Genomic DNA, 11873 nt, shown 5'->3' with positions numbered 1-11873 from the left:
AATACACATGTAATATGTAATGCAGTAAAAATAGACAAAAAACACCCTCTGTTAACACTGATAGATACAACTATAAGACTTAAAGTGTGTAGACATTGACATTTTATTTAAAACAATGATGGATTATAAAAAATCAATCCAGCCCTGTAGACACGTAGTTTGCTCCATGTGTCAGTGGATGTCTCTGTTTAGTCAAATAAGCTGACGGTTTTATCAGTCAGGGCCGTCAAATTAGTCAGCGATGACACATTTCAATCATACAGTCTATGGTTTCAACACTGAAAAAATGACGTGGACTCAAATTCAAACTCAAGCGGATGTGCTGTTTGCAAATTCAACAGAATAGGATTCAACTTTTGTGTGGTCTTTGTAATTAAAATGTCACCAATTTCATACAGTATTTAAGATATTTATTGTGTAAAGTATAAATTTCGATTTTATTGACAGCAAAGATAACAATTTCTTTGAATCGCATGCTGCACATAATTTAACACAGTAAAGATACAGGCAGAAATCAGGCATCAATTCACTCTTTATTTACAACTATGTTAACTGACAATAGAAACAGGAAGTTCAATGAGAGTTTCTCTCTCTCTCTCTTTCCTGTTGATCATGAGTGATACTCTTCCAATAAAATTGCGGTAAACTCTAATACTTAACCAACTTTTACGTAAAAAAGTCAAGCCACCCTCCACCCCCAAAAATATATATGTAAAAATGAAACATTGTTATGTGGTATATTACAGAGCTAAACAAATAAGCTCCCTTGCATTGTATGTAAGTATTTGCCTTTAAACATCACAACTTACTTCGTACTTCCAGGATCTTGCTTACAGCTCATTTCCTTTGCACTGAGGTGTTGTTTATGTCCACAACAGGCCTCACACAGGCTGCAGTCAAAGCATTAGTTGATTCTGCAAATGCAAATGTTTTAAACTGTTTCTGTCTGTGAAATGAGGTCAGTAAATTCAACATTTAATAGAAATGGTAGTACTTTTAGTAGTAAATTCAGTTTTAAGTGTAGATGTTCCACTGTTTTCATCTCTTGCCCTTCCTGTCAGAAAACCTTACAGACTGACCAGAAGTGACCTGTCTGATTCATGTTTTCAGGGGATGTCCATGTCTCCATTAGAGGCATGGGAGTGGCGTTTTTCTAAATCACATCCAGCTCTGGTGTCAACATTCTCTTTGCTCTCCTCGTCCTGATCCTCTGATCCTGATCTCCTTCTGAGACGCAGCCCGGGATCTCTCTGTGTCGGGATCTGGAAGCTTGAGAAGGAGCTTCCCAACGATGGTCTCTTCTCTAAAAACAGCACAAACAAAATACTTCAGAAAATGAAGTGAGTGAATGTTTACAACAGGCAAGTGAAATCAGACATTATAAATGGATATTGAAATAGAGAAGGAATTCACTGGTTAAAAAAAAGACATTTCAGGAAGTATATTTACAGAACAGACTATGAAATATGACGACCATTTATTATTCACATACGATCTCTGATCTAAGAAAATGGTGTCACACAACCCTCTACATGAGGCAATGTTAAATGTCAACCCAACCACAGCGACGGCATTTAGCGCTGACATTTAATAATCTACAGTTCGCTCTGGGGAAATAATTCAAATGATGATGTAGCAATAAACATAAATGATTATTTCAAATACACACTTGTCACCACATAATATGAGGTTACTTCTATGCCGGTTAAACACAGTAGAACGTTTTGTTATCAGAAAACCTGTGTTTCACATCAAAACAGCTGTATGGAAACACTGAAAACATCAGATCTGTGTGGAGCGATGAGAAGAGTATAATGTTCCTCAAATGAATACATAAAACAAAGAGGAATGCCATATTTCCATCATGTTCTCCACATTGTTTTCCACCAGTGGAGGTTTGACTGGCGCTCTTTTAATGACATCATCTTGTTGCGCCCTTCTGCAATGATATAATGGCACCCGTCGGGAGAATCGGCTGTTTATCTCAATGTGCTCAACTTCTAATATTTGAATGGTACTGAATGGAAATGAGCATTCATTCACATTATCTTTTGCTTATTTTCTGTCAATTTGATTACACTTTGTGTTTGGAAGGAAGGAAATCGGGCTAATCGGGCTGTTACTAATAACATTAACGATGGCTCCTTTCTATTCAACTGTCCCAGTAAGCCATGACAGTGTGACAGAGAGCCAGTATGCAACTGAAGCAGCTAAATGGAATTCAGCCATAATAAATTGTATTATTAATTTAATAACTGTATTATTGTTTTGTGCTTTTCCTACTGTGACATGCCAGAATGTATTCTGTGAAAAGTGCCTAATGTCAAAGTGTTGCCCTTCCTCGGCTGGTGTAAAAGTAGAAAAAAAGCTCTTTTAAAGCTACACGTTTTTCTCATGTCACACAATGCACCGTCTCGTCATGCAGATGGGACACATACCGCCTGGTCCGATTGGTCGCATTAGTCTGTTCATCTGGACGTTCCAGTGTTTGACATTGGTGCTCGCCTGGCGAAGTTTCCGCTGTGCAGCCTGTCAGAGACAAATAGCAGCTCATTAAAATGAATGCCCGATACCTACAAGCAATAAAGAAATCAACTTCTGTTAGCAATACCACCAACTACATGTAATATAAATATCAGTAATAAGTATCTAAGTATATAAGTAATAACAGGTTACAAAGTTCAGTCACATTAAAGAAAAAATATTGACTATTACAATATAGAGGCATGTTCAATACTGGCTCTCTTTAGGGAGATTAGCAAAGCAGAAATAACACCCCACTTTGTACTAGTGATAACATTAAATAAAAAAATAAATAAAAAAAATTCATAAAATAAGTCACACAAAGTCTCCAAAGGACAGAGTAAGCCTCGGTAAATAGATAGGAGGCATAAGTGAACCAGTTAGACTCGGTTGTTTGACACTTGTTTAAAACTTTAAAATCATTGAACTGTTTTAAAGGACAGACCATAAAAGCTGTCTGTGTTTTTTTTTCCATTAATGTCTGTGTTATATACTGCATATTGTAATGTGTTGCCCTGTCTGTAACTACATGTAGATGGCGTCGTCATCCTTATAATTAAGATTTAAATCTCAACAGGCTCTTACCTGGTTAAATTAACACAAATTAATAAATAAAATGTATTGAATTAATAAAAGTAGTATAGGCTTGAAATCCAACTAACAGGTGTGCAACATCACATTTAAGCTGAAACAGCAGCACAATCACACCAGATCCCCAACAAGCAACATTTCCTCAAAGAGATCAATAGCTTGGACTCGGTTAAATGTAGTTTTGATGATTTGATGATTGTTTTCTTATTTAACTGTGAGGCCTGTATTTATTGGTTCTTACCACTACATCCTGGTCAACCCTGTGCCGGTTGGCGCGGACCTCCTCCAGCTGCCTTTGCGCCTCGTCCAGGGACCGGGACTTGGCCTCCATTTCCTGTTTCAGCTCCTGCTTCTCTCTCTGGGTCTTCAGGATGTACTCCTCCTGTTCCTCCTGCAGTCTCATCAGGGCCTTCATTTTCTCCTCTTCCTCTGCCAGTAACCTGGACACCACAGAGAACACAAACAATAACATTTTCATTTAAAAATGTATGATTGACTTCTCACTGTCTAAGAGGATCAAATATGTATATACTGTTTCAGACATCATTGTGAGCAAAGATGCACAGAGCATAATGTGAGCTGTTTGCAGATTAATGTGATCAATTCATCAGAAACGTTTACGTGAAAAGGTTTAGAGAGCACAGAAACAGCGACACAATAGATCTGACTGATGGCAGCATTTAACAACTTCCTCTGTTGGTAGCTCAACTTCCTCAGGAACATAACGCAACATGAACCTTTCAACAGCTGAGTTTAATATCTGCTGTCTGCACACAAGAGCACCTTCCTTCTTACAGCTAACAGACTCATGTTTGCAAGCTCTTACCAAAACAAATGAATTATTATTGTGCTGTGAAGGTGCATATGTCTCTAATCATCTTTAGCGGAGATGGGTGGCTACATAACACTCTACCCTGCTTGAGCGTAGCGGAAGGCCTCCTCATCTCGCCTGGCTTTGATCTCCTGCTGCAGCGCCTCCTCTAAACGCTTCTGCATCTCCTCCAGCTCCTGGATCCTCTTCCTCTGCCTCTCTGCCTCCTCCTCTTTTAGAGCCATCTCTGCCTGCATGCTGACCCGAGCCTTGAGACGCACAACAAGAAGCAAGAAGGAATCAACGCTCAAATGTTTTTGCTTCTGAATTCAAACTCTTTTCTTCCTTTTTTTTTTTTTGCCTCCGCACTCACCTCCTCAGCCTCTCGCAGCTGGACCTCCAGGGCCCGCTGGAGCTGTTCATGCTGCTGGCGCCTCCTCTGCTCGTCCTGCTCCAGGAGGGCCTGAGCCTGCTTTTGTGCCTCCTTCAGAAGATCCAACTCCGCCAGCTTACGCTCCCGTTCCTCCTGCAGGGCCCGGAGCCTGTGCAGCTCCTCCTCCTTGGCCTGCTGTCTCTTCTCCCGCTGCTCCCGCTGTTCACGACGCTTCATCTTCAAATCTTTGTGGAGGGACGTTTTCCCCTCCACGTGCAGCCTGATAGCTGTTTGAATGGCTGTGAAGAAGATAGTGTTTAAAGTCTTCATATCAAAATTAAGCTTTTAAGATTGATCCATGACTTAGTAGTGATTCATTTCAATCAATGTGAGTCTCCTCTGACCTGTAGTCCACTCCTGTCTCTGTTTGGTGTCTGAGGCACTCATCTCATAAGTCTTGGAGAGGGTTTTCAGACAAAACATGCACCTCTTCCCATCCCGGTCTGGTAGCACCTGTTCAACAAGGAAAACATTCATTTTAATGAATAAATATTCCCCCTTCACTTCTCTTGTTACATTTGTTGTGACCATTTCTCAAATAAACAGTGGTGAGGAGAAAAAAAATTGTGAACTCACAGGGTTAAAGACGTTTTTGATCCATTTTGAGCCAAACAATATTTGATCGTCTACTTCCTATAATAAAGCATGATTTTAGAATGATTGCTTGTTTTCCTTTAGTGTAACACATGTTGCAGTGTGTGGTGCTCTTGCTGAAAAAAATAACAGAACTTGACCAGAATTTTCTTTGTCATTACTCGGTGTGGTATTGTGTGGTACCGTGTGGCATTGATGAGCTAATAATTGACCTTGTGCTCATGTCAAAAGCCCAGGTAACAATCGCTTGATTGGAGGCTTCAGTTTCAGAATGGGTCATTCCTGAGAGCGAGGCTGGCACACTAATATAGAGTTCAGTTCACTTGAGCTGTGTGAGAAGCAACATTTAGTTTCCACCTGTTTTTATTTTATTTTTTTAAGATTATTTTCTGGGCATTTTTTAGGCCTTTAATTGACAGGACAGCTGAAGACATGAAAGGGGAGAGAGAGGGGGAATGACATACAGCAAAGGGCCGCAGGTCGGAGTCGAACCCGGGCCCACTGCGTCGAGGAGTAAACCTCTATATATGGGCACCCGCTCTACCAACTGAGCTACCTGGGCGCCCCTGTTGTGTATTTTATAAACTTGATGAATCCCAACCTTTTGGGATTATGACGCTTAAATATAAAGCTGTCTACTTAGGGACTGTATGAAAATGATTGGGGGTAGAGAGGTTCAGAAAAGCGGGAGGGTTACGTCATTTTCTCTCTTTTTTTGGGAGGGGGGGGCTGAAGTGATTAGTAACACTGCACTATGCATCTTAACAGAAATCAGAACAATAGTAAGTTGTGTCTAAACTGCATAGTAAAAAAAAAGTAAACATGTTAAAGCGGAACAGGTCTTGGGGAGTACTACTGCATATGTGAAAATAGATGTATAAAGCCTTTTGTGGCTCCAGAAGGAGCTGCCTGAAATCTGATAAATGGTTGGAACTGAAGAGGTGAGGTTACCAGATCTGTGCGGCTAACCCTACTGCCATGACACACTCTCTGGTTGCATTGATTTTGACTTTTTTGTAATTCGTTTTTAATTGTCCATTGTGATTCGGACATTGTTATAGAAGTGCAACACTAATAAATCAACACAAATCAATGGAGCACTCTACTAAGGTTTAAATTGGATACATCATCTTAAATTCTTTGTACACTTTCAGTGTCGGAATTTTTGTGAGTTTTTCCCAACTGACTCTTTATAAAGACGTCGGACTAAATGTCAGTTAACCCTTGTGTTGTCTTCCATTCGACCATGCATCGTCCTCCAGGATCAAAACTGAAAATCACTTTTTCTAACATTTTTGTCTCTTTTGGCACTTTTTTCAATGTTTTTGGCACTTTGACGTTTAACGCTTCCTTTCACTACCATGTATAAACACCACTAAACTAACTCATTACTAGATTTACACTTATTTTTAGAATTCATGGTCAATAAACCTCATTTATAGGAAATTATACCTTATTCTTGAGTTAAAAAGCAGAAATTATGATTTTTTTAGACTAATATTAAAGGAAGGATAATCACAAAATGGCATATGTCAACGTTCAGTCGAGATACTGTTTCGAAAAATTTAAATTTTTTTGCAAATGCTAACAAATTGAAAAAAACACACAAAATTCAATGAAAGTATAGATTTTTGTTGTACTTGCGAAGTGCATTGTATGGAATCATCCATTTTATTTGTGGGTAATCAAAATGAGGTAGTTAAAAAGAAACCCATATTTCTGATATAGACAATTATATAGTCAAATTTGACCCGAAGACAACACAAGGGTTAAGCATTTGGTCTCCTCCTCTCCCCATGTGCTACTACGTTTTATTGCGTTATTTTGTTGCCTTGTTTTTCCTTTTTCTGGTTGTTTTTCTACCTGTAATCAGTCTGAAAGTCCAAACCATCCAAAAAAAATATCACACTACAAATGAACCGAACTATGGTTCAATTTGATCTGGACCGAGACCCCCCTCTTTTCATTGGCCCAAGGTTCGGCTGTTTGGTCCAGACCGTGGTTCAGGGGAGTTTTCACACCTGTAATTTTGGTACGGATCAAACTGAAAAGCCCTTAGTCAAGGAAAGGGTCCAAATTAAAATAACAATGGTTTGCTTTAAAACAAAACTAAAAATGTTCTGCTCTCCTCCCCACCCCAATCATTTTTGTACAGGCGACTCCTCGTAGCTGGTTGCACATGACTATGGATTTTGAGCAATTCAGCAAGTGTTTAATTTGAATCCTTTCTTTGGACATTCGCCAGTAATTCACAAGAAAAAACAAAGAAATCTGTTAACCATCTTGCGACACCTTGGGGGGAGTCCCAACACCTAGGTTTGAAACCACTAGCTTAAAGAATGATATCTGGACTCAAATGTACAAAAGAAAACAGATGAGCAGTATTTATTTTCTTTCTGGATAAACTGACAATGAATACACAGTTCTTTCCAGTGTTAACAGTGTTTAGCTTTGAAAGACGATCATCTCCAGCTGCTTACCTCAACACAGCAGTTCCCGTCCAGAACTATGTTGCCCTGGCAGTCCTTGCGGTCCTCCCCGGTGTAGTAGGACAAGTTGCTCGGCCTTAAGGTGAACCAGCGTTCCTTCCAGTTTCTCCTCAGCTGGCCTTTCTTCCACAGATAACCCTGCATACACCCCGACCGACACACACATATACTGTCACCAACACAATGCAAAGAATGTCAGAAACCAAAACACATACCTCTGGTCACAGATGGGTCCCCTACCTCTTTGAGGACATCACCAACTATCTCCCTGTATACTTCTTCTATAGCCATGCTGATTATGCTCTTTTCAATTCCTCTAGTTATCTTTCCCGAGTTCATCATCGCCAGAAAAACCCAAACAGTAATGCCGCTCTGCTGCACTGAGTCTTGGGAGAAGAAGTCCTCTAATTCAACACAGTTGAACTCAATACTCATACCCATACATATCTTCTTGAGGAGGTACTCCACCTGAAGAGGAAAAGAAACCAAAGGTCTTGAGAGTGAGAAGTAATGTGGTTAATTTGAATGATCTGTCTTTGCTGCATTATACTCAGGGGAAGAAGTTACTAATTATTTATTCAACTATAATCAAGTACTTTTTATGATCTTTTTTGGAGTGTTTTTGTGACTTTTCTCTACAGTTTTTTTTACTTCACTACAGTTGGGGAGCTAATCACAATAAATGGTTAATTGGCAGATAGGATCAGAGCAGTCTGGTTTTACTTTATTTTTGCCCTTTTAGTATTTTTAGTATATAGTTTTTAGTAGTTTACAATTTTCAACACAACACCACAGTAAAGATCACATCCAACAATGCCCTTTCTCAACAGTAACTTTTATTTATGTTACTTCTTAATTAAATATACTTTAGTAACAGTATTTACGACACAGTAGTACTCATTACACCACAGATTTCTTCATACAGCGGTTGGTGTGTGTGAAGCACATACTGAAATAAAACTGGATCGTGTTTTCTTAAACCCAGCATGATAGAGACTAGTCTGCCCTTGAAATGTAGGGCTTTCTCTTGGCAGCTGCTGTGAAAAACACACAACAGGAAACCAAACCGAGAGTTTGCAAGTGAGAAACAAGCCCACACTGATGCATGAAAAGAGCACAGCGTTCCATGATGGCAAGAAACAAGCTTTCAGGCAGGGTGTATTAAGTGGTTGTAGATCCAACACCACTTTTAGTTCACAGATTACTGACTATAGTCTCTGAACTGTACTCGACAACTGAGCACAATAACTTCAAAATATCCATGTGGCTAAATTTAGAAACAAGTGTCACTATCATTATACACGGCCATTATCAACTTTGATTGCTTATATAATCTTACAATAGAAAATGCTTTTTACAGTCCCCATATAAATATTCCAATAAAAGCAGATTTTTAAGTTTTTTTTGTGATAGAAATTGTAATGAGTGAGTGTGAAGAAATTCCTTTAAATCTAAATATATTCTAGTTGAACCTACCTCGTCAGGGACCATAACCAAAGGGTACTTGTCTTCAGAGAGAAAATTAAAAAGGCACCAAAGCCGAAAAGCATCCTTCTCTGGCAGAACAGTACTGCTGGTTTTGTCCGTCTGGTAGTTTTTCTTTGCTGTAAGCGTCCAACAGAGCTCATCTACGTTTTCCTTAATAAAAGAGCCTTCAATAACCTACAATAACAAAATGCAGAGATTGAAAAAACTTTAATAGCATCCTTGACTACACATTACAATTTGACAAAACAAAAAGAGCATATTATATATTATTATATTATAGTTGAGTTGTATCACCTTGTCCAGGATGTATTTGTTGAGGTAAGGCATATAACCCTGACTGGAAACTGGACCATCATCATCATCCCTGAAGTGTTCCTCCAAAGCAACTGGGTCATGTGGGATAGACAAGACTGTGCACAGGTTGTGGGACAGCACCTGAAAAATCACAACGTACAGGACAGAAATATTAATAAATAAATAAAATAAATAAATAACACATTCAGAGAAAAATCCATTTTGATCTTTAGGGAACTTCTGACATTTCTGCCTCACCAGTTTGCACATACGTTAGTGTGGAAAAAAAATATAAAGAAATGTGGGTGTAAGAAGTCAGTGTACTGCATGGCAAACATTTTAAGACCCAATGTTTGAACTGCAAAAAAGAAACATTTTATTTGGTTTAAAAACATTAAAATCAAATTTAAGTTGTGCAGCAGTTTTCATACATCCAGTGCAGCTCGAAGTGCTTTACAGGTGACTGACAAACTAAAAAGACAAATTGGAGACTTGTTAAAAAAATATAGTTATAAGATTGAAAATGTGCATGAAAATATAAAGGTGAATATAATATGAATAAAAAAAATTGATAATAGGCAATACAAAATAAAAGATGACAATACAATATCCATGAGACATAAAAACAATTCAGAAGATTTGTAGGTTATATGTTTTTTTGTTTGTTCTTTAAAGTAAATTATAAGTTGCATAAACTACTACATGTAATCAGTGTACTACTACTACTACTACTACTAGTAGTACTTTCACTGCAATAAATGTCTTCAAATGAGAGCATGCAATGTCTTAAGATATCTGTTGCATGTTATCAGACAACTAGTCTCCGTGTGTTGAGCCATAACCACATCCTGTCTCTAGTCTCCAGTGCACTACAACATCTGTCAGTTTTGAGGCCACGGCATGCAAACTGCTTTCTTTGAGCGCGTCTAAAGAACATGATGCCTGTACACAGGCTGCATGCATGAGGGGGATAAGCCTAGTCATGAGGCTGACTCGCTGTGGTCCAGCAGTGGCAGGCAGCATATCGCAGGAACGTGGAGGTGGCTGGAAATGGAGTCTGATACACAGCAAGACCAAGAAGTGACATAACAATGAGATCAACAAAAATACAGTGGCTTCATTGACGCCCTGTGGCTGGAGACAACAATCACCAACATGTTTCCACTTTGTCCTTGCTCTCACTGTAACAATGTTCTTTTGACGTACACAGGCTCATGTCTATTCAACTTGCTGTTCTCTGGTCAGGTCCAGTGCCAGAGAACCCTTTGCACTACAAGCTGGTACATGGAGGTCCAGTGTAAGTACAGCTTGGAGATGAGGGCTCCCATTCATATAAAGACTGAGAGCAAACTGTTACTCTCATGCTCTTGCCAGACAGAGGTGCATATTGTGCCGTCTTTCAGCAGTGAAAGCATTATCGAAATATAGAGAATAAATTTGTTCCTTGTTGGACAGCATTTCATTTAAAAACACAGGAAATGTTGAGGATAAGTATTATCTGATTGCGTACACACGTATTTCCTGAAGCACAGAATGAAATGTAACAAAGACCAAAGAACAAATGCATTTCTGACATTTAGTTCGCTGAGAATTTCAAATATTTTCACCTCATCCTCCTCAGAGCGAGCCCACGTGATGGAAAATGAATTGAGGTAAGAAATGAGGCAGCAGAATAAAAAAGGTAGTGAACTGTCAGACGAAAAAAGTCTAATTTTACAGGTAGAGGACCCCCCCCCCACTCACCTTCAGCTGAGACTTGGACACCTTACCGCTCTTCTCCAGATCCAGGGCTGTGAAACCGTACCAGATGGACTTGAGCAGCTCAGACCGCAGGTCCATGTCTGCAGCAAAGTTACTTTCTGGTTTCCTTCTCCACGTCTCTTCTTCTTCCCTCTGCTGTTGACACAGGGCCCCTGGGTGACAGGCAGACACCCACACTGTGTTGCTGCTGTCAGGCAGGCATGAGGCCAACCTGCTGGCAGCGACACCTGCAGGCCGTCCATAGTCACTAATGGAGAGGGAGGGTCTGATTGTTTACTACATGATCTGATCCTGCCTTCCAGTGGTGAAAGAAGTACTCACATCCTTTAAAGTAGAAATAACACAATATAAAAATACTTCATTACAAGTTTTATACTATTGATACATAGTATATTTTAGTACCGTTTTAAACTATTTTACCATTATATTTGTATTATTATTGATGCATTTAGGTGTAATCAGAATTTAATCTTGTATGAAGGGGTCGAAGTGGAGATACTTTTCACAATCTACGTATATTGTTGGGTAGCCTACTCGTTATCACAAGGCATACTGTTTTATAAATAAAATGAAATGTCATAAGTTTTGTCAGGAAATCTTAATATGCAAAGTAGCGAGAAACTAAAGTCAATAGTAAATGTAGATAGGTAAAAAGTATCAAATAGAAATACTCAAGTAAAGCACAAATACCTCATACTCAAATATCTAGCTTTGCACCTCTGCCGCCTTCAAGGGCTGGTGATAGTATAGAATTTACAAGTACTACTAAATATGAATGTGAAAATCGGAAAAACAAATTCTAGGACTAGAAGACATGTTTAGTGGAGAACAGATTGTATTAGTACAATTAGAACACAACATTAGTAGTTATTTTACTCCCACTGTATTA

General features: G+C 39.0%; 1 protein-coding gene across 2 annotated transcripts; it reads right to left on the bottom strand.

Moving 5' to 3' along the window:
- Positions 1–514: 514 nt before the first annotated feature.
- Positions 515–11293, bottom strand: LOC116039554 (differentially expressed in FDCP 6 homolog). 2 transcript variants are annotated; one of them, XM_031284429.2, is made up of 12 exons: positions 10967–11062; positions 9224–9364; positions 8918–9103; positions 7682–7909; positions 7433–7579; positions 4935–4991; positions 4703–4811; positions 4299–4597; positions 4028–4194; positions 3356–3554; positions 2439–2529; positions 515–1303 (listed from the first exon to the last, which is right to left on the bottom strand). In XM_031284429.2, the coding sequence occupies exons 1-12, from the start codon at positions 11060–11062 to the stop codon at positions 1107–1109; spliced, it is 1917 nt and encodes a 638-aa protein (XP_031140289.1). In that variant the 3' UTR covers positions 515–1106. The 2 variants fall into 2 exon arrangements, with proteins under 2 accessions (XP_031140289.1, XP_031140295.1); XM_031284435.2 differs by lacking the exon at positions 4935–4991 and having other exon boundaries at positions 10967–11293.
- Between the last annotated feature and the right edge of the window lie 580 nt (positions 11294–11873).

Source organism: Sander lucioperca, chromosome 12, assembly GCF_008315115.2.
Source record: "Sander lucioperca isolate FBNREF2018 chromosome 12, SLUC_FBN_1.2, whole genome shotgun sequence".
Taxonomy (NCBI): Eukaryota; Metazoa; Chordata; class Actinopteri; order Perciformes; family Percidae; genus Sander; species Sander lucioperca.
This window is presented reverse-complemented; position numbering and strand designations above follow the sequence as displayed.